This window comes from Cryptomeria japonica, chromosome 10, assembly GCF_030272615.1.
Source record: "Cryptomeria japonica chromosome 10, Sugi_1.0, whole genome shotgun sequence".
NCBI classification, from domain to species: Eukaryota; Viridiplantae; Streptophyta; class Pinopsida; order Cupressales; family Cupressaceae; genus Cryptomeria; species Cryptomeria japonica.
In genome coordinates this window covers 752,288,883-752,313,040 of record NC_081414.1, presented here as the reverse complement: position 1 = coordinate 752,313,040, position 24,158 = coordinate 752,288,883, and the positions used below count along the sequence as shown (strand labels likewise).

Here is a 24,158-nt window from a genome sequence, read left to right as displayed (position 1 = left end):
TCCTCCCTGCATCTCTCTCTCTCCTAGCATACTCCAAGAATCTAGCCAATACTCAATCTAACTCCATGGAAATGTTAGGCAAGGTATCATGTTGCAAATCAATCACGTCCAATGAATCCGAGCAAGCATTCAAAGTGTTCTCCCATTCTTGTATGAGCTTCTACGAACTATGAACATGAATCAACAAAGAGACCAAGTCATCTATCTGACTCTTCTTCAAAGAGTCCAACTGGAAAAAATACATAAATTTCATCTTGTCTCTTAATTCGGCTAAGTGTAAACCACTAGTATCACTAACATCAACACCCAATAATTCCTCAATCGAGGCAAGGATCTACATCTAAATGTCTTGAATTAATCCTTCCATCTCCATACAACTCAACTGGGCGTTCTAATAAGTTGATTTCTTCACGGCTAGTGAACAATACCAGCCATGGAAATCATATATGTCTCCACTGTGCACAATGTTCTCACTGACCAAGGTGGAATTAGGAGTCTTCTTCAAATCCTGGAGGCGTGGAATAGTCTTGTCTTGAATAGGCCGAAATTCTTCCCAAACTCCCTCCAAATACTGGATTCTGAATACGAGCCCTGTTGTCCTATCATATGCATGGATAAACTGAATAAGGAAATCATCTGCCTGCTTACTTGTGCTCTCAATCCACTTTTCAACCTCCGAGTGTGTACCTATCGCTACCTCACAGTGTGAATGTATTCCATGGTCAACTGCAATAGGGGAAATAAGGGTGGGATTTCCACGCCTTGTCCTTGCAATATACTCTCTCTGATATTCTCTTCTCCACAACTTTTCTTTCTTCGCAACCTCTTTGCCTAACCTCGCATCGATGCCTGGAGGTTTTCACCAATTTCCTGGAATTCCTACTTTTTGGATGTATGACCAAGGGCAATTGAAGTGATCTGGAAATCCACAGGAGTAGCCATGTCTGCCATTACGCCTACAATAGGAACAGCAATCTACGCAATCGGCCTTCCTGTCTCATCTCTAGCTATGTGCGACAAAATCTCCGCTCTCTTGGGCTCCTTCCCCTTAGCACTCCTAGCTAGGTAGTCATCAATATCATCAATAGGCTGCACCTCTATCATTTGTTTACTTTTCTCCATACTCCTCATCAGCCATTCTGGAATAGCGGCCATCGCCATACCATCATCAAGACATATTTCTCGATCAAGTTCTTTCAACGTCGAGATAACATCATCATCATTATCAGGATTATTCTTGGTCCAATCATATACCTCATTTCCCAAACTAACTTCCAAAAGGACAGTAGGGGATTCCGACTGATCATTATTCTCATCAGGAGGTGCAGATGTCGCTGTGGCATGGAACTCCTAAATATTCTCTAGTAGTATCACTGTGTTGGAACACTGTTGAGTCTCCTTATTCTGTTATGTTACTTCAATCACTTCGATTGATGAGACACTGGGAGGGGGTGAAGAAATGATAAGTGGAGGAATGATAGTTTTCTATTTCTTCTTCATCTCATCAATCTTCTTCCCTCTGGCCTTGACTTCTCTTGACGTGTTCTTCCTTCTCTTGGGAGCTTGACTCTCTTCGTCTGCATGAATCCTGACATCACTGATAGTCCTCTGATCATCCTCGGAAGTAGACTCTTCCGGCTTCATCCTTTCATAAGTGAAGGGAACACCCATGTCAACTAACTTATTCATCTATATATCTACCCATAGGCGGGAGAAATTCAAGACCTCTCTCATCAATATATTCAGGTCAATCTCCTCTGACTCTAACCAATTTGGCAATAGGATTGCCTTCTTCATTTCACTCTCATACTGTGGGTGTGTATGATCTCTATCATCTAATACCTGATCAGGAATGAGGAAAAGTCCACACTTCCTCATAAAATCCACTGACATTTTGGACCACATTCTTCTCTTTACTGCTTGCTCGTCCATCAGGTTAGCCCAATAATCTTCTATGTCAATTTTGTGAGTGAACTTCTCTCCCCTGATCCTTCTGACCACCTTGTCTGGATCAAATCTTTCTCTTTTCTTGTATGTAGCAAATCGATAGAATGCAAGCTCCTCACTCGCAGTGTTGGCGGCTATCGCGAACTGGCAAACCTTTGATGTCTTCCCAACTGAAATAGGGAATGTCATTCCTGTTTTGTGCTTCTCTCTCTGAATAACATCGAACTCTAGAAGTTGTCTTACCACTTCCAACAATATCATTTTGTCAGTAGGATACCTAGGAAGTCTGTAGGGTTCAGATTGAAACCCATGAATCCTCAGGTATGTGAAAGTGGGAAACTGTATATACTATGATCCATAATTTTCTATTAACTCTGTTGCCTCTTTGGACAATCTTCTGTGGATACCGCCTTGCAGCATCCGTGCGATGTACATAGTGAATGCATCATTCACTCTCTTATAGTCTTCAATTCTATACATACTCAGCTAGGAATAACATTCATGACTCTTGAACTGTCCTTGCCCATTCCCAACTTCACCTTTGCATATTAATCCTCTGTATGAAACAAACCATGCAAGCAGGTACACCAGGTAGAAAGTCATGGCGAATGACTTGGACCACTCTACATTCCTCAGCTGAAAATCTAGGTTGTCACTTATAATCTTCGACCAATTTACTAGTGTTCCTCTAAGACAATCCTAGATGAAGTAGAGCATCCATCCATCAAATATTGCTCCCTGCGGCATCCCCATCACTCTATTGAGTAGGAATATCAAATCACTATATTCCTCCTTGAAATCTATGCACATGAGTGTCTTGGGGGCCTTGGAATGATGAGACCTAGGCTCAATCATCCACTCTTTGTTAATTAAATTCTTGCATACACCCATCTTCTTCGTGTATCTTTCTGTATATTCCTCCTTGGTCACATCTTTCATGTATGTTCCGCGTGGAATTCCGAACACCTCGGCAATAGCATCCTTAGCAAGGTAGGCAATAGCATCATTCACTCTCTTATAGTCTTCAATTCTATGCATGCTCAGCTAGGGATAGCATTCATGACTCTTGAACTGTCCTTGCCCATTCCCGACTTCACCTTTGCATATTAATCCTCTGTATGAAACAAACCGTGCAAGCAGGTACACCAGGTAGGAAGTCATGGCGAATGACTTGGACCGCTCTACATTCCTCAGTTGAAAATCTAGGTTGTCATTTATAATCTTCGACCAATTTACTAGTGTTCCTCTAAGACAATCCTAGATGAAGTAGAACATCCATCCATCAAATATTGCTCCCTACGGCATCCCCATCACTCTGTTGAGTAGGAATATCAAATCACTATATTCCTCCTTGAAATCTATGCACATGAGTGTCTTGGGGGCCTTGGAATGATGAGACCTAGGCTCAATCATCCACTCTTTGTTAATTAAATTCTTGCATACACCCATCTTCTTCGTGTATCTTTCTGCATATTCCTCCTTGGTCACATCCTTCATGTCTGTTCCGCGTGGAATTCCGAACACCTCGGCAATAGCATCCTCAGCAAGGTAGGCGATGACAACACCCTTAGGAGTCTTGATCATTCTTGTGAGCGGATCGTAACATCGTGCAGACTCCAGGATAAGCTCACTGCACTGTATGGACTGTGAAAATCCAGCGGCATGGAAAATGCCACTCTTCATAATATTAGCATATGCTGGGGAAGGAACTTGATCTCCGACGATGCATCTGGTCGAAGTCTAAGAAATGCATGTTTGTATCTGTGATCTCCTTCCATCTGGATGAAATCTTAAGTTCTGGATAAAATACAGTCTCCAGCATCTTCAATAGTTATTTTCTTTCCTTTATCCAGACTTTGACATCGCACCTGTACGAAGCTCGAAGTTAGACCTAGGAAAATAAATAATGTTCTTAGTAAAATTCCTGACTTTCTAAAGATTTAGCTAATTTAGAGCATGGAGTCAGGAAAATAATCCATACACTTGGTAAATTTTAGCAATTAAGTTCAAAGTGTGACAGCACTAAGGCATGGAAGCCTTCCATAAAATTCATGAATACCTCCTTATGCTTAGAAAATATGCAAGCTAAAATGCAAAGGAGTATACCGGACTAACGATGACTAAGGAAAGGTGTAAATGATTGTGTTTTCACACAATGTATGTCTGAAGACACCTTCCGCAGTCAACAATGGAGGTCAACAATTCTCAAGACAACCTGAAAAATCAGACTTTTAAAACATGTTGTAATCTTCAAAAATGTACATAAACTCGATAAAAATCAGCTCTAATGATGAAAATAATCATATTCAGGACTGTAAGTGTGGCTGGTAAAAAATTAATTTCAGAGGACAAGTCTGAAAATTGATTACTTCAAACTTACCAGCACCTTGCAAAGTAGTTAAAAATCCCTGAAAATGATGAAATATGGCTAAGGAATCAGCTCCAAGCAAAATCGCCAAAACGGTTAGGTGGCTAGAAATAAAAATTTATGAAGACAACCGCCTAACAATGGAGTTTTCAGACCTACAACGACGATAAGATGGTTCTGAAAATGCACAGAAAACTCCACAAAATACCTCCAAATGCAAATCACCTAAGTTGGAATTGGCTGGGCAATAAAAACTTAAGTCTGAAAATTAATGGCAGCCATTAATGGAGGTCAAAATCTGAAGCAAACCTCAGATCTGAAGCGAATCAGCAGGCTGGAAATGATGGCAGCCACCAAGCATGAATAAAAATCACCAAAATGTGGCACCAAACCACTCTCCAAGCAAAATCGAATTTTTCCCAGCTATGGCGCCAATGTCAAATTCTGAAAAATGTTGTCAATGGCAACCTTGATCTACAACAATGGAGGTCTGGACAGCAAGCAAATAATGGAGGAAAATATCGCCCAAGTCTCCAAACATAAAATTGCCAACTTTCACCAAAAAATGCCAAATTTGGAAAAATCGCCAAACTTAGCAAAAATCGAAATTCTGGAACTGGTCTTTAATGGCAGCAAAGGGGAATAGATCAGCAAGCTGTAAAAATAGAGGAGAAAAGAATCCTCAACCCAACACTTCACTTCAATCACTTGCTAAAATTCACCCAACTTCGAGAAAAAATCGCTTTCATGGAGACACCTAGCAGATTTAATAATAAAATAATGCTCCTCTCTTATACTTGCTTTCACCTCTCACTTTCACCACACAAGCAATGCGGGATAAAACACTTGTATATATACTTGCTTGGTGAAAACCTAACTTGCTTCTAGAAGATTAAAATATTAAATGATTATTGCAAGTTATTTAAATCTTTGCTTTTAAAATATTAAATAATCGTTAATCATTATTTAAAAGCAATTAAATGGGACTTATTTATTAAAATATTGCAAATTAAGTCCAAATTAAGCCTCCAGGGGAAAATCGACTTGGGTTGGGATTGAAAAATCCCTTTAAAAAAATCATTAAAATGTCAAAATTTGCCCCATAAGGGAAAATCAACCCTAGCTTGGATAAAAATCCATGCATAAATTCATCAAAATTGCACATAAAACTCCCTAGGGGAAAATCGATGGCAGTCTAGATTTAAAAATCCACACTCCAAACTCACTTAACTTGGAAAAATACTCCCTGGTGGAATTTCGACCTCAGTTTGGATGAAAATTCAGACTCAAAACACTTCAAAATACTCCCAGTGGAAAATCGATCTCTGTCTGGATGAAAATCCGGACAAAATCCGCACTTAGTTGTCACAAAAATCCTGGTGGAAAATCGATCCAGGCATGGAATTATCCTTAACGTTGTCTGCACTTCAGTCCGAACTCCACTCCGCACTCTTGGTGAAAAATCGATGGCCGTCTGGATAAATCCTGACACTTAGCCAAATTTCAGCACTTCCAGGTGAAAATCGATTTGGGTATGGATAAACAGTGGGGGAAAATAGTAGCCAGTATGGATTTCAAGGGAAACCCATGTGTAGTGTGGATTTTGAGTGGGAGAATGGGTTGGGTAGTCTGGAATGTGAGGGGAAAAGCACCTCTAGCATGGAATTTGACCCTTTAACCCTTGGAATATGAATTTCCCTTAGGATTTTATCATTTAAACCACTCAAAATCACTTAAAAACATTAAATTTTAACTGGACTTAGGCAAATTTTCCAAAAATATGAACAAAACGCTAGGAAAATATTGGAATAAAGTGCGAAATCAACTTAAATAATACCTTAGGAGCAAGAAAACAACTCCAAAAGGTCTGGCAATACCTTGGCACTTTAAAATCATTGATGCGCATGTTTAAAAACATGTTAACGCTCAATAGGTCTACACTTAGACAAAACTTAGGATCATTAAAATATCAATGTTTGCAACTTGATCCTATAACTTCAAAAACCCTAGACGGCACTAGGCATGATCAAAACTCCGAGACTCGGGCACGGGAAACGCAAAATTGTCCACTAAGCCACCAAAACCCTAACCTAACAACGCAGAAAGCCGGCAAAGAGGGGGTCCCCGTTAGTAATGGGGCGATGTGTGAAAAGGTCACAACAGGTCCCAATGCAATTGAGACTCACATCCATCCATACTATGGAGATAAGAACTCCTGAAGGTGTTTGTATCATAAACACTATCTCCATCCTCTGCTAAACTGCCATGAATGTGTTGACTCTACAAGTAGTCCCCCACCAACTTGCAACCACCGATTCTATCTACTAAAGATAGATGGTGAATACCCATCCCACGAAGGATGGTATAATCCTGGAGTCAATCCACACTGATGCATCAAGTCCTCCACATGTGGATAAAAAGAAAAATGTTGAGCACTCCTCACTATTAGTTACGGTAAAAAGCTCCAACCTCTGTCAATGGCTCATCACTAACAACTCTGGAATCGGGAGATCGCTCTAATCTCTAAACCCGAATAGTTGATTGGGCAGGGGCTCTGGTAACCCTCTCTACAAACCCAACCACAAAATCTCTATGAGGAAGCATTGTAGTCAAAGTATCTACAATCGATCCCACCACATGTTGAATGTCGCATGAACCTCAGATGAGGGTATCCTTAGTGACTCCAAATGGTCCCTCCTGAAACTCTGGAGTCTCAAGCAAGTACTCAATAAACGAATTCGTGCAGTAAAAACAATGAGGAAGAATCAACCTTTTCTTCTGCAACCTTAAGTTGAACACACCGACTCTGCGACATAACAAGTTGGCATTCAAAATCAGTTGCATGGGGTGAAGTAACAAATTTGCTTCCAAGAGAGGGAAACAAATCTACATGAGAACCATACTCCCAACCAGATGACACTCTATGAGTCCCCTGTGAAAATGTAATGTCCCCTTTTTTAGGTGACATGAGATGAGCAGGGGTTGACCTACCATTCGAGTTCCCGTAGGTCAACGACATGGTTAGGGGACTCATTCTGAGGGTCACGGAGCTTTGCAGGGGTTCTGTGAGCAGTTTCGGACCTTCAGACGAGATCTCCTATTTTTTCAGGGGATCCTTTTGAGCAGTTACAAGTGTTTGGAGAGAGCTTCCCACTTTTTAGGGAGATTCCCTACTTTTTAGGAGGTTGTAGCAGTTTCCATATTGGAGCTGACAGTGGTGGATAGAGACTCGGTGAGGATATTCAGTGTTTGGGATTTGGTGTTCTGGCAGTAGTAGACCAGTTTGGAGCAGTTCCTTAATTTTAGGAGGCAGTTCCTACATTTGTGGAGGCTATTCCTACTATTTAGGAGGTTATGACAGTATCCAGGGTTGGGTTTCCATGAGACTATTCCTTGGTTTCAGTTTCAAAAGATTTGGGTATGTTTCCTAGTTTCTAGGAGCATCCCTAGATTTTAGGGATAAGACTGCCAGTGGATCCATGATTTCCGACTTCAGTCACAGACAGGTGGCAGGTTCCGTTTCAGGCTTTTGGAGTCATTTGAGCCTTCTGCAGCTATTTGGGTTATATTTTTAATATATTTAAATATTTCCTAAGTTAGCGTTTAATTAATTAAATAAGGCTATGTTTATAGCCATTTTGGAGTAATAAGGGGTTTTGGCTTCATCTGGATGCATATGCCCATGTGTTATAGCTCATTGGAAAGGTCTTGAACTTTTCTAAATGTTTCCCATTTGTTAGGGACCCTTTTGATGAACGGGTGGCGTTTTCTCTATACTTGGCGGCTAAAAAATGAGAAATAAGACTTTATAAGCCTAAGCGCACTTTTCATACACTTTTAGGGTTCGAGCTAGAGGGAAGGAGTTATAAGGAGATGGTAACCTAATTATCAAGCATCTTTTACACATTTTCATCTTTGATTTGGAGAATTTGCTCTGGAGAGCGATTCAGCATCTGGGACGAAAACCCCAGGGTCTTGCCTGTCTGGGACGTAGCCCCCAACACAATGGTTATTTGGTTCTGGCATTCAGTTTTCAATGCCTTAGAGTTGGTACGACATCTTTTCTGGAGGATTCAGTGGACAAAGTTAGGTTTCAACGTGGAGATTGGGGTTTCCAGCTTGGCATCACCTAACAGTGGTACAGCTGTACTTTGCAGCCATTTCTCTTCCCACCTGGAGCTATGTAAGAGCTTTGGACGTTTGCGGCAGCCTCCTTATTTATTATAGTATTCACTCTTCATCCAGGTTGGACTCATTGCTTATTGTAATCTTCCTGGAATTGTTTGGAATCACTATCTGAATAATTATTTGATTTAAATAATCAGAAATCTGCTTGGTACGATTCTGATTTGGCTGTGTATGAACAATTATTTCCAGTACTCTTTTCATGTACTTGTTCTTCAATTATTACTTGTTGAAAAACTATCAAAACATAAAAAGAATTCAACCAACTTCTGTCTATTTCTAGAAGATTATAGTAATAAACAGGAAATTCAATTAAAAATAATTAAAAGACTTACAGCAGATCAGCGAAGGGATCCATCAGGGATCTTTCAGAAAATGATGGAGTAACATCGTGAACTAACACACAACTCTCAAGAGAATCCACCACTACCACACGAGCTATCAACAATCTAGTAACATCGTGAACTAAGTTGAACACACCCTCTCTGCAACATAACAAATTGGCATTCAAAATCAGTTGCGTGGGATGAAGTAACAAATTTGCTTCCAAGAGAGGGAAACAAATCTACATGAGAACCATACTCCCAACCAGATGACACTCTGTGAGTCCCCTGTGAAGATGATGGAGTAACATCGTGAGCTAACACACAACTCTCAAGAGAATCCACCACTGCCACACAAGCTATCAACAATCTAACCAACATCATCTGTCATAGTACTAACCTCGGGAGAACCTGATGCAACAAGTGGTTATCTGCTGCTCTCAACCAAAATACTCATCCCATCCTAGACTATTGCACCTATATCTGTGATGGATGTAGCCACATCCCCACTACAACCCATGTATATCAAATCATCACCAACTGCCACTGTAGGAAACTGTACTGTATATGTAGCTAGTGAAGACTGTGCCAAACTCAATTCCACGATAAGTTCCTCCAATCGTGACTACTACTCCTAAAGGGCCAATTGGGCACTCTTTAATAAATTCATGGTCACCTCAAGCTCATGAGTGAGCTCGTCAACCTCCTCTTCATTCCCCTTCAGTGCATCGTAGCAAATACAATCCCACTCAAGAAGAAAGTCCCTATCAGAAAGTAGTTGCAAGTAATTATGTTTCATTACCCCAATGGCTTCTCGAAGTGCATGAAATTCTACAAGGGAAAGACCACTATCACAATGCTCATCTGTCACGGGAGTGCTCCAACCATAAGTAGCCAACATCTGATAAGTAAGATCAAAATGCTCAATGGTTGTGGCAATCATACTATCATTCACCTTTAGTTGCCCAGCCAAATGATGAGGACTTTGTAGCTTATGATTCCCAGACAAGCTTTCCGATTCAACATTTGCACTCTAATATGAGGCTGAATCAACAACACTCTCCTTATGATAAGCAGCATCATGAGTGCTATCAACTTCACTCACAATGTCATCAATGGTACTGCTGCTATGTACCTCAAAGGATCGTTCAACTGGCAGGGTGGAAGGTGTTGTTTTGACAGTATCTTCACACACTTTTGCTACCAAAGTAATTGCATGTCCATCCAATTCACAATCTGTTGTGACCATTTCACACATCGCCCCATCGCAAATGGGGACCCCCTCTTTTTGCTTGTTTTTTTGCTCGTTTTCGCTTTCGTTTTTAGGGTTTTGTTAGTCAGTTAGTTGTCTGGATTTAGGGCCAAGCCTTAGGGTTTTAAATTTTGCCTTTTCAAGCCTTAGGGTTTTAAATTTTGCCTTTTCAAGCCAAGATCCAGTTGTTTTTTGAGAGCTTTTGAGCTTCTTTTCTAGAATGCAAATTTTGAATGCAATGATTTCGCCAAAATGGTCTAATTTTCAATTGGAATGTTCATGCAGAGCTTAAATTTGTCTAAGTGTTGACCGTCAATGTGAATTTCTGTCCGATTGAATATTTTGACCAAATTTTGACTTTTTTGAATTTTGATCCTGGGCATTGGAATTGATTTGTTTTCGCCTCGTGAAGTGTTAAAATGTGAAAAATCTTGTTATTTTGGCCTGTAGGAGCAAAATCGCTCCTGTCCCTCAGTGAAGGACGGGAGCTCATTTTCAAATACCTCATCGTCCTTGCAGAGTCCAAACAAATCTTACGTTTGAAGTGATGGAGAACGACGAGATCTTTCTATTGAATATAAATTGAAGATTTTTATGAGCACAGAAATGCCTCCAGGAGGAAAATCGCTCCTGTCCCTCAGTGAAGGACCGGAGCTACAATTCAAATTTCGTCTTGTCCTTGCAAGATTTTGAAAACTTAACAATTTGAAAGGGTCCGAAGGAAGATACTTTGCCAAATGAATATAATTTGAGATGCAAAAACGAAGGAGAATGACCTATATTGACCAAATCGCTCCTGTCCCTCTCCAAGGGACCAGGGCGAAGTACCTTGTAGCTCTCGTCCCTCTCCCAGGGACCAGAGCGATTTCCTTCATTATGCAAAATCCAGACAAAGGTCAAGGCGAGTTTACGTTCAAAAACAAGGGAAAACATGAGATGAACGCATTGAATATAAATTGAAGATTTTTGGGACGTCCATAACAGTGTTAAATGCCTAGTTCGCTCCTGTCCCTCAGGAAGGGACCAGAGCGATTTTTGATACAATTGCTTTTCTTGCAAAGTTACAAATGATGTCAAGGCATGGATGAATAGAGTGAAGAAGGACGAGTCCGTTGAATATAAACTTGGAACCTGGCAAAGTGAGATAGTGGCCACAAGGGAAGGATCGCTCCTGTCCCTCTCCAAGGGACCAGGGCGATACAATGATGATAATACTCCCTACGCAAGTTCAAGGTCGTTCCTCCAAAGTTCAAGGTCGACATAGGTCAAGACAAGGTGGCGAGGGACATTTCAAGGCATCTTCATCATGCGCAAACACTCAAGGGACGTTAAAATGAAGAAATTGACACCATATAACATAGATCGCTCCTGTCCCTCAGGAAGGGACCAGGGCGATGTTAGATGTATTGGCCATTTCAGGCAAAATTTACGTAAGGACAATATGTTGCAATGTTCTGGAGGGTCCATGGTATGACAACAAGATGATAAACAAGAGTTTTGAACGTGAAATGATCATCATTTTGAGCATGGAGACTAGATCGCTCCTGTCCCTCTCCAAGGGACCAGGGCGATTTGCTTTGGATTCCTTGTTTTGCTTCAAGATCAAGCTAAGTCAAGACGTCTTAAGATAGCATATGGTCCAAGGCATCGTTTGAAGATAATTTGCAAGAGTGTTGAACGTCCAAACATCGCCAAATAATGTAAAAGCCTCATACTATCAAAAACACTCACGTTCCTTCAAGATCAAAGCGAAGCGAGGTTAGGAAGTGCGAAGGACGACGTTTGAAGGACATCGCAAAGGAGATCAAAGTGTAAAGTTGCCAAGGTCAAGGAGAAAACGTGGATCGCTCCTGTCCCTCTCCAAGGGACAAGGGCGATGGTCCCTTTAATACGTCCAAACACATAATGAAGACAAATGGAATAAGCGCGAAAGGAATGAGCATAGACGTTATTCGCCTTACAATGGAAGTTCGAAGGTCAAAAGATACAAGATGAACGTGAAGACATGGAGATCGCTCCTGTCCCTCTCCAAGGGACAAGGGCGATGTTAGGCAAAACACATGATATTCTTTGAAAATCACGTTAAGACAAGGACGCACAAGGTTTTAAATGGCATTTGGAAGATGATACAAGGAAAGGATCGTACCAAAATGGAGAATTTCAAGCAAAAACCTTAGGATCGCTCCTGTCCCTCTCCAAGGGACCAGGGCGATAATGGTCATAAGATGCACTTGCTCGCACAAGAAAGAAATTCAAATTCGAAGGACCACCAGATGATCGATTTGGAACGTGGAAATGAAGGAATTGAACGTTGAAAACGCAAGAATCAAGACCAAAATCATGGATCGCTCCTGTCCCTCTCCAAGGGACCAGAGCGATGAGGTACGTCCCTTTATTTTCATATTTTTGGTGCCAAATTAAACAATTCAAATTTCCTTGAATGCTAAATCGATTTAAAATTTGAAAATCTTATTTATTTAGCATTTAATATGGCGTTAAACATTTATTAATTATTTTGCCTTTATTAGAATCGAAATTTGCAAATTAAAAAAAACGCAAGGCATTAATAATTAATTATTTAATTAATAAAAAATCGATTTGAGCGCTCAATTAGGCAAGTCGGCCTTGTCATTTCATTGCAAATCATTTAAAAAATGGTTTTATTTTTATCAAGTCGGCCTAAGGGGGGAAGGATGAACGCGCTATATAAGGGGAGTGGAATTATCATTTTCTACATCATTATTTTACCTTCCTTCATGCGAATTGAGAAGAGGCGAATATAGTGCGAGTTTCATTCATCCAAGGGTGGCACGCTTAGTTATCAAAAGGTGGTGCGATTTCAAACCAAAGGTGGCGCTAATATCATCAAGTATAGAGTGCGAATTTGAAGACCACACCAAGCGCGAACTTGAGGATACATTGAGGCGAATTTGCTAAGGACTTGGAGACCACACCAAGGCGAATTTGAAGATCCATTTGAGACCACGTCCAAGGCGATAATTGAAGATCACATTCTCTCCAGAGGTGGCGAAGTCAATTTTGAGGAGATCATATTGAAGTTTACTTTATACCTCAAATTTTGCCTAGGCAAATTTTGTTTTTGCATTCTAGAGTTAGCTCTCTATCGAGGTATGGCGATTTAATTGTTATTGCTTTATTCATTCATCGTCATATTTCAAATTTTGAAATTTTGATTCTTGAATTTCTCTTGGTTCAATCGTTGTATTTTAGGAAATGATGACTCTAGAGACTTATCATGAGGTTTCCTAAAATTTATCTCTCTTATTTACGTTATTTATTGCAAAATCTATTTCTTATAATGAAATGTTGTGTAGGTATGGCAACCCCAAAGGCGGGAGCATCCACCAGCCGCTCGGCTCTCATGAAAGAAGATCAGAAGACCGAAGAAGTGGAGACCAAGATCGTGTCTAAATGGAGCAACATTGGAGATACAAACTTGGGGAACTTTAGCACAAAGAAGTTCCGGGAGGTCCCTTACATCGGCAAGCCATCACCTGTCGCCCGGAGAATAATAGAGAGTGGCATCATTAAGGCGGCCGGTTTTCCTCCAGCCATTCAGTGCCACGAGTTGATGATCGAGTGTGCCCGTCACTACAATCCACAGTCTAGGACAATTGTGTCCAATGAGGGAAACACTTTGGCGTACCTTTCAGAGGAAGCCATAAGTGAGGCCTTCCATCTTCCAGAGCACAGGGACATGATATACAAGAGCATTGAAGGAGCCAGATCAGTGTACGATGATGATCCAGATGCTTGCCTAAGCATAATTAACAAGAACTGGCTACTTAAGAGTCGTCCCCGTCTGAGCAAAGTACCGAACACACCACACAGGATTGATTTCCAGGAGGAGTACAGAGATTTGATTACCATGCTCAACAGAGTTACAGGAGCACCTCATGCCTTCTATTTTGAGAAATGGATGTTTTACTTCATCCAGGTGATTGTTCAAGGAAAGGGTACAATACATTGGGCTAGGATAATTAGCCATTGCTTGGACGTACAGTTGAGAAGACTCAGGGCTACTAAGTCCTTCCACATGAGTTCATACGTCATCTATGCCTTAATCAGGAGCGTTGAGTACGCAGGACTACCTCACAGAGGAGTGATTGGAAGAGGACCCGGCGAGGTCAGAGTTTGTGAATCCTATACCTACTTGCATCATCCACCAGGGAAGAACTACAAGTTAGTCAATGATACTTTCACGATGAACATCACAAGGACATTGCAAGGAGGGATTCACAACAGATTATCTCAGGATGCCCAGGAGTTCATCAAGAGGTACGGTGCTTGGTTCATTCAGTTTCCCAAGTTCACTTACATTAGAGTGCATGGATGTCCTTTACCTCCATACATGTTGCCGAGGTACCCGACAGACAGAATTGTGTTACTTGAAGTAACAAGGCAGTTGGCAACATATGTGAAGGCATTCAGACACAGACATCAGAATGGAGTTCAGGTACCTATTACTTTGGGTAATTCAGTTGAGGTATGTCCTAATGTCTTAGCCATGGATGACGCAGAGAAGGAGTTAGCCTTGTATCCTTTTTCATCTTTTGCTTGGAGGAATAGTTTTGATCCACATGGACATTTAGAAGAGACGGTCGGTAGAAGATTTAGACATGAGCACCAAATTGAAGATTTTATGATGAATCTCCTAGATGATCTCGAAGTGAAACGAAAGATGCATTCTAGATTGCCTTTGGATTTCATCAGGAAATGTAAGATTTACAGAGTGGCCGACCAAGCTCAGGACAACGGCAGGCACATCCAGTCTTCATATGATAGAGAAAGCAAAACAATAAGTTTAAATTGGAATGAGCCCGAGGCCGTGGATTTAGATGATTTGATGGCACCAGTCTTGTCTTGTACTCACAGATGGGTAGACGTTCAGCATCAGAAGTTGAGGGAACAAGGCATAGCTATGTCTTTTACTTTGGAAGAGAAACCAGCCGAAGGTGGAGCCAGTGTTAGTGAAGGCAATCCTAATCCTAGGAATTCAGGTGAAGGTAACCTTCGATGTGCCAGTGAGGGCAATCTCCATTCGAGAGGTTCGAAGAGAAAGGAAAGATCAGAAAAGAAAGAGTCTTCCAAGAAAAAGCAAGGTGCCAACAAAGATCAAACACCAGGTACTTCTTCCAGACCAGAAGATAGAACAGTTCGAGTGGAAGAATCCATGGAATCGATGGTACAGAATGATAGACAGGAGGAAGGACAGGTGCAGCATGTTTCATCCGATGGATCTCTCCAAGACTATGATTTAGATAATGATAATGAAGTAACATCTCCTCCCAGACAAGAAGAAATAGTACATAAAGAGATTCAAGTTCAAGAGACAAGATCAAATATCCCAGATTGGTTGAAGGAAAGATTGACTAAGGTGATCGTAATTGAGGACGAGGACAGTGCAATTGATTTAGAGAGCCTCGTGGGACGTTCACATATGACAACAGAGAAGAAGAAGGCTACAAAGATGTCCAAGATGATTCGAGATGAGACTGGATCTAGAAAACTGCAGATAGCTACACCGGCAGCAGACAAATGTGAGGGTGAGATCCTAGCAGAAGACTATCATATACAGACTATTGAGTTAGGACCATCCACAGCAGAGCAGACTTTAGATGATGCCACCGACACATTTGAGGCATTGAAGGACAAGTTTAGAGAAGAAGTAGAAAAGAATAGAAAGCTTGAGAAAGAGGTCGGTGCATGGAGGACATATTTCAGTCACATCAATGAACCTTTGGGACGTCAGGATCCAGTTAGATCACCATTGCAGGCATTGCCCCTTCAATCGATCAATGAAGCAGAAAGATTCAGGAACATGGTCCAGCGTACATGTAGTTGGATGGATAGATCTCACACGGTGGCCATTGAGTTTGTTACAAGGATGTCGAAGATCACCCATCAGGCTATCCAAGTTCTTGAGATTATTCACAGATTGATGGCAACAGTAGCTGCATTTGCCCATACCAAGGACGTTGTCATCCCTGTCTTGAAAGTTATAAGACACACATCCAGAAGAATTTTAGCACAAGAGAGGATCTTAGAAGGTGATTCTCACAGTTTGTTTCAGTGGTCAACCTTACTCCATATAAAGAGTGTTCTCTTCGAGGACATCAGTGTTAGATGTGGTCAAGTTGAGGAGGTGATCAATCCGATCCAGGACAGAGTATTTGAGGTACTTCGTACCATTCTTGGCAGAAGGATCGAGGTCGAGACAGATGTGGATTTACAAGAATTTGAGGATAGGATCAAGATCATCTTTCGCAAGGACGCAGATGTTACAGATGAGCAGTATGATCAGATGTATGCCACCATGCTCCTGATTGATAGAACAAAGGAACTTGAACCTACTTGGGACACAGCTCTTCTAGATGCATTTGATCAGGTTATCCACTTAGAAGAGAGTATCAAGAATCTTCCCGAGATTCCAAGCACAGAAATCGAAGGAATCGTGACAAAATTCATTGCATATGCTAAGAAAGAGAATTGGAAAGGGAATAAGATTCTAGATGAAAGGTTGTTACAGATGACATGACATCTTATTTCTCATTGGTTAATACCTCCTAGATTTTTGTGCCAAATTTAATATTTGGCTATGTATTTAATATTGTTCAGTAAAAAGGAGGTCATTTGTAACAAACCCTAATTAGGGTTTAGGTGTCATGATCTTGTCCATTGATTTACTTTCAATCTGGACCTTTCATTGTAATTGGGGATGCTATTTATACCCCCATTTTTCATTTCATTTGGGAATAGTTAATAGGGAATAGAGTAATAGTCAATAGTTGATGTAAGAGAGATTAGAGTTAGAAGCAATTTTTATTTTGTAGCAAGATTGAGTCTTGAAGAGAGAAATTCAAGCAATTGTTGTATATGATGACTTGGAAATCAATAGAATATTGAAGTTATGGTGTTTTGTTGCAAATTTCTTAAGTTATCTTCATGGTTGTTGGATGTACTTGAATCACGCTCAATCAAAGTAGTTTGTTAATTTGAAAGACTAAGTGTGAGATTCGATATTTGGTAGGATTCGCTATCCAAACCACTAGCTTCTTGCTGATTGTAGGAACGCCTTGCGTGGTCGACTGGAAAACATTTTGAGTCCTTAACCTTCAAGCATTTTCGTATCTAGGATATGTACCTTCGTAGTAGTGTCCTTGGTCTTTGATGCATTGAATACCATTATTACCTTAGAAGATCGCACTAATTTCAATTGAGTTGTTATCTTATGGCAAAATTGAAGTTGGTTGAGTCTTGCCAAATCTCATTCATGCTAAGTCGTTCATAGGGTTAGGCTAGATTAGACTTCCTTAAACCCTGTCCTTTTTCCATTTTTTTGAAAGTTCCTTTTAGTTTAGTAAAATCTTCGAGCCTTTGAATCCGTAAGACGCCTTGAAGGAAACAGCAAATCACATCATACCACTAAAAAGCTTGTCCACACGTGGAGACCCCACTAAAAGAACCTTGGAGTCCATCTAACTGATCCTTTTCGCAGATCTTCAGCAGTTAGAGACTATTTTCTCAAGAGAGGATAAGATGCCTGTCGGTATTTTATTCTGTGTATGATTGTGTACAAAATACACGTCAACACAATCCTAGGATTCATTGCCGTTATATAAATTTTCTGATTTGTTTTCTAAGGTCTGATATGAAAAATCAGACTCATTGTGGCATGAATCTTCATCACACATTGCACTATTGGTACCCAAATCTCCAGAACCTTCATGTGACAACTTAATAGAAGCATCTTGCACATGTGTAGTCACTGTTGTCTCATGCTAATGCAAAATTTCATCATTGTTGTCATGTATATCAGAACTGTTATGGGTCAATATTTCCATGCAATCTTCATTCTTGACACTGTTATCATGAGTGCCAAAACTCAAGGCCACTCCCACAACACTTTCCGAACTTGCCATGACTTTCAAATCATCATTACGCTTAAGTGGAAGACTATTGTCATAAAGATCAAACTTGTTATCATGACTGATAACAACTTCTTGAGCACTAATAATGTCAACATTCTCTTCAAAACTCACCTTCTTTTCCATTATTTCCTTTCTACTAATAAGATTATTTGTATTAGTGTTTGCTTTCTTTTTCTTTGCAAACAGGGGGTCCAAAATTTCCAGATGTTGTAAAAGCCTTGTTAAATTCCTATCATAGTCTTGAAAGGCCTGCAAGAGCTTTGGCATGAGTTCCTTTATAGACTTCATTTTACCTATACTGAAACAAAAACAAGAGTGTTGGTGACTCTAATATCAACTGTGGGAGCTCAATGATTTTCAACCCTAGCAAGGATGGCAAGAAACCGCTCTGATACCACTGTAATATCCCTTGACTCATTTGACCTCAAGTTGCTAATTAAACCGTCAAGGAATATTGTCGAACACTTTGCATACAATGTTTGAACTTGCTGTTATGAGTTTCTGTTTGTATTGTTTCGGTCTTGTATGCTGCAATTGATGTGTTTGAATGCCTCTGACCATGGACTAACAATGTCATAGAAATGATATGCCAACTGATTTTGACTTTTAATATGAATATAAGTGACTAAAAATAATAACTACAGCTGCTTGACAAATCATCAAACACTTCGCATGCAAACTAGAAATTATATGGCAGCAACATATTAATGAAGTCTTTTATTAATTATTCTCACACCAAATAGTTACAAAGATATAGCATGTAATTCCCAAAACTTATGACAGCAAAATTAGATAACCTAGTATGTAAAATGCCTGCTACAAATGATGGTCTCCACTCTACAATGTATATAATCTGCCAATTAAATGCTTGATTTCCTAATGTATAATGGCAGCCAATACGAATCTCCAAGACTTATGTAGATATACCTTTCAATCCTTCAAACCCTAGATGAAATCTCCTACCTGTCAGCACAAATTGGACTCCTAGATTAAGCCCACGATCAGGCAATAATCTCAGCAGGTATCTCACAGCCTCAAAATTGCACAAACACTGAAGAGTCTTTGTTCTCCAATGCTGGAAATGACTGAAACCCTTGTGTATTTCTACACACAACTCTCATATCAAAAAGCACAAGTTTATAATCTTGAAGAATGAACAAGCATTTGCTTTTTGAGTCCTTTTATAACCTCAATCTCCTTAATAGCATTTAAATCCACTTTAGGGTTTGCATAATAACTTTATTTGATATCCTCATAAGGGGCGCCCAAGGCTTGAATTATTAGATGCACATTAATTTCATTTAAAATGAAATTTTATATTTATCTTTTGACATTATCAAATGTATCAATAAATAGGCCTCAAATATTAAAAAATCATTAATTGCACTTTAAGTCACTTAATTGAGGGTCATGGCCCCATTGCACATAAAGTGACTTTAATAACTTTATAATATGCCTTTAATGATTAATTATTAATAAAGTATTACATTATTAATAATTAAAATAACATAACTTTATAAATGCTAATTATTTCTGAATCCCATCTGAACCGGGGAGTCAACCACTACATCCATCTGCCTTACTAAAAATAGTAAGGCTAAATAGTAAGGCTCCCTCTCGATCATCCACTGACTTACTATAAATAGTAAGTGTGTAGAATTGAGTCCAACGAAGGCCAAACCTGAACTCTGGATGGGAATAAGCCTCCTACTCTAATAACTAAGTCCCTCTAACCAACTGCCTTAGCCTAGGAGGGCCAAGAATAGGCTAAACCATCCAAAAACAGCAAGAAGCAAAAAGGGGGCATTACATTTACAACTAATCTTGTATACCCTCAATCCTCCAAAAGTTTGTTTTTTCCTTACTAAATACCAAAAAGTGATAGAGGAGACTCCAAAATGTTAAAAGAGTACCACCAAGGGCTTTAGAATATCCTCAAGATCCCAAACTGGAGCATTATTAATCAATGTGAATAGGCATTAGATCTATTGGTTTAATGATCAGAGAACAACGTTGGGGTGAAGAAAATTCAAATCAGAATGGTAGTGCTAGATGACCATAGAAAAGGCTGAACACAAGGCTTAGGAGGTGTCAAACCAAGTAGAGTACAATTGGCAAGTAGCAATGGTTTCCTCTAAGAGCTCCAGTTTGCTAGGTTTTCCTCTAACATAAATATTATTAATTGCAGCTTAGAGCAGATATTCAATTGTTGAAACAATGATATTTGAACTCGATATTATTATTTTGATATTGAACTTGATGTATATGATGCTATGCTGGTATGATCATGATGCTATAATTACAAGTTTATGGTTGTTTTGTTGTTTATATGATGCTATGTGACATTCTAATCTTAATTCATGCATCTAGGCCGCATATATATATATATATATATATATATATATATATATATATATATATATATATATATATATATATATATATATATATATATTTTGTACTAACGAACCCACCCTTTTCAAAATTTTGTCGTACCAGCGTACCAGTTCTTCGAACCCAAACTGGCAACTTAGCCTTATTGCCTATATCTAATATATGAGAGTTATGTATCAAATATATTATACATATTATTGCCTATATCAATCTGTGAGGAATTATGCATAAAAACATTAGCATGCTGCATACCACAAAGATGATTATGATACCAGATGGCTGTATATGATTGCTGATGATTTCATCTAACCGTTTCCTTTTAGATGAGTGCAGATTACATATAATGTTTTCTGTTCTGATTGCTATCCTTGATCTTATTTGATGTATAAGTACTTCTGCTCTTCTTTGACTGCCTGATTGATCTTGCTTGCTCTCATTCAATGCCCCTGATGCCAACATTGCAATGAAGAGTCATGTCCTCTTTCATGTACACAACCTTCCCCAAGGCTGCGTCCTTTCATAACTGTCCCGTGCCTCTTCCAAGGATCACTGTTTAGCCCCTTTGTTAATTTGCTATAGTCAATCCCCTTTAACAAATCACCGATTACATGAGAAGCATTTGATCAGTCAAGTGAAAAGATATCAACTCGCAGTCTCCTTGCTGTTCTTTACTCATTCCTATCCTCTCCTTAAAAGATGTCTAGTCACCAGTTTGCTGATTAAGGAAGTGAATGCTTAACAGACTGTTAATTAGAAAATTGCTGATTAAGACAATTTCTGAATTTATTTATTTAGAATAGTGAATATTCTTATGTCATAGTCAAGGTCATGACACAATCAATCAACAAAGTTCAAGCAAACGATCATCAACTCAGAAATTCATATTTCAAGTATCGAATCAAATATAAAGCAGAAATTCATTGAAGGCTGAAGCATAATCCATTAAAGTATCAAACCAGCAATAGTCTAGCAAATAAATCAAGTTATCAGATTTGAATTCTAGGTAGTATCTTGTAAACTGGATGGATGAAATCCCTTCCAGGTCCACAAGAATTGGAAGGACAAAAAAACCTTTCATGCTCTTTGGCAAGCTAAGGCCGAAAACCCATGGTATTGTCACTGTTGAGTTAGGGATGAAAACCTCTAATTCAGCAGATTTGCAAGTATTTCCAGAGAATTCACGATATGATTTACTTTGAGAATTCTGTTCCAATTTATCGATTTGAATAGTCATAAATTATTTATCATTGATAAAGTTATCATCATTTTGAGTAAATATTATAATTTTAATGCAAAAATCAGGAATATCCCAAGAAGGGACATTACATGTTATGAAAGGTCTAACCTTCTTGTACAAAGATTTTAGAGATTGTAAAGAACAACTAACACAAAATGTTAACGCAGGCTTACCAAAGCATACAGTACCAATCATATTAGGACAAGGTATACAAATTCACACATTAGCTCTTTATATAGAAGAGAACTGAGTAGTTCATACCATTCTCTATTTTCACTAAACTCTGAAGCATTATTTCCATCTTCTTGTTCATGTCATTATTATCATCCATAATTGGAGCAACAAGACTTAATTCCTTGTAAAGATCTCGAACAAAGTTGCATATTCTCTTTGCTGTCTCCACCTCTCCAGCAGCCACCTGACTAATGGCTAACCTCATGAGCTCTCCTGTCAAATCTCCAATCTAACAAAGCACAATAAATACTAGAGTAAGTCTTCTAACATATCCATGAATCTGTATACAAGTACAAAGATGTCTTGTACTTACCCCTAAAAGATAATCCAGAATGTTGATCTTGAATTGGCTAGTAGATGAATCACCAAGCTTTGAAATCTCATTATTGAGATCTGCAACGGTCAAAAGTTTCCCACTCTTACAGAATTCAAGCACAGTCGCTGCTTCTACATACTCTTGAATCTGTGCAATCCAACATTACCCCACCAAAAGAACATAAATGGACCCATAAATAAAAAATTCAGAAAATACCAAAATGGTGGCTCAAAAACAAACAAACAGATTCAACAAACCCCAGGTGAAAAAGCTCTTCTAAGCTTCCATGCATCATTGACATTGCCTTGCAACTCATTAGCAACACGTGAGAGGTGCTGCTTTCTAACCCCATTCAGATCTTTCTCTGCCTGTTTCAAAACTGTTTCCTTGTCATCGTTACCAATCCTACAAAATTAGCACAGAAACAAAATATTTAAGAATGTAAAAATATATATGGTCACGAATGACTACCATTTACAGCAGTGGGCTATAATATCAAAGAATGCTACTTCCAGGAATATAACAGATGCCATTAGCATAATAACACCACAGAATATGAGAGAAAAACAGCTTTACAGTATGAGGTAGTGTACAGTTAAATCTTGGTAGAGAGAGGACCTGTCACATCAATGCCCCTGCCCAAACATTCATCTTATTATTTATGAATTGGTTGACCAAGCCCTGTCAGTAATGACATAACCATTGAGCAAACCATACATAACAATAAAAATCAGTACGCTAGCTAAGCCAAAACTAAAACAACCATCAACCTAAGTCCACTACAAATATGTAATTGCTTAATGTAAATAAGAACATAACTTTCAGCTTTTATCCCTCCTATACAAGTTGGTGTCCCTTCCAACATGACCCAAATATAATATCAAGAAGGAGATGGGGGATGAGAAGAAGCCCTAGAGATACAGTTGCTCCTGCTGATTGTCAACATGAAGAAGCTGTTCCACTTGATTTCAACTGTTTCACTTCAGCTCCAAGTGCATACACCTTCTCAATGAATTCATTTTACCCTGTGAACAGCCTCTTGCAACCTTCCTTCAATTGATCTTTTCTAGTTTCCACCATGTTATGTTTGAACTGAGCTTTCAACAGTGTCAACTACTAGTGCTACTCATACTCAACAACCTTATTGGCTTGGTTTATGTAAGCTGGGTCTTCTGGCAAAGCTGCTCTTTAAATTTTGAATGTTCCTCCTCCAAATGACCATAAGTACTCATTTTTAAGTGACTTTTGACTTCGTTGGCATTGTTCACAGAACACAAACAGCAATATTATATTATTAAGTTCAGCATCATTCACAATAATTACTATAGCATTAAATACTTATGCTGGAAGGTGTGTTTGATAGAATAGGAAGCTTCGAAGATCAAACATAGTAGAGATAAGAGGAGAAATGATTGGTAGAATCATGGAAACCAACCACTGGTGGAGTATCTCTGAGGTATTAGACTCTGGTCATCCTTACTTCAAAGTTCAAATTCCAAGAGACAGACTTCTACAAATTCTTGATATGATTTCTCTCATTCAAACTCACTGGGGCTTAAGTAACCAAACAGCTACATTCTTTGACTCTGCTTGCAATGTCATGCATAATCTATGCCAGGGATACCATAAGCTGCAGAAAATGATACAATGCACCACATAGGTTCCTACTGTCGACTTGATGTATCGGAAATTTGGAACATCCTATTAAAAATATGCAAAAGAAGAGTTAACCTCTTGTTTCCTCTCCCATCTGTATGTTTTCTTCCAACTTTCCCACAGATCACAGCCACCTCATGCAATTATATAGTCTCGCACTCAATCATAGGATCTCCATCTTGTGCCATATCAGTTGAATCAGTCAGTCAATATTCTATCTCCCATGATTCATCCCTAGTTGACAAAGTGACAAACACAAACTCTCTAGGATGAGCAACAGGTGTAGCTATCTGC

General features: G+C 39.2%; 1 protein-coding gene across 2 annotated transcripts in view; it reads right to left on the bottom strand.

Annotated features, from left to right (window-relative positions):
- The window catches only part of LOC131076229 (uncharacterized), an 87,768-nt gene that overhangs the window by 48,157 nt on the left and 15,453 nt on the right, over positions 1-24,158 (bottom strand). For both annotated transcript variants that reach the window (XM_058013307.2, XM_058013315.2), the window contains exons 4-6: positions 22,466-22,613; positions 22,206-22,355; positions 21,920-22,121 (exon numbers count right to left, since the gene is read on the bottom strand). In XM_058013307.2, coding sequence (XP_057869290.2) covers positions 21,920-22,121; positions 22,206-22,355; positions 22,466-22,613 — 500 coding nt within the window. The remainder of the gene's footprint in view (positions 1-21,919; positions 22,122-22,205; positions 22,356-22,465; positions 22,614-24,158) is intronic.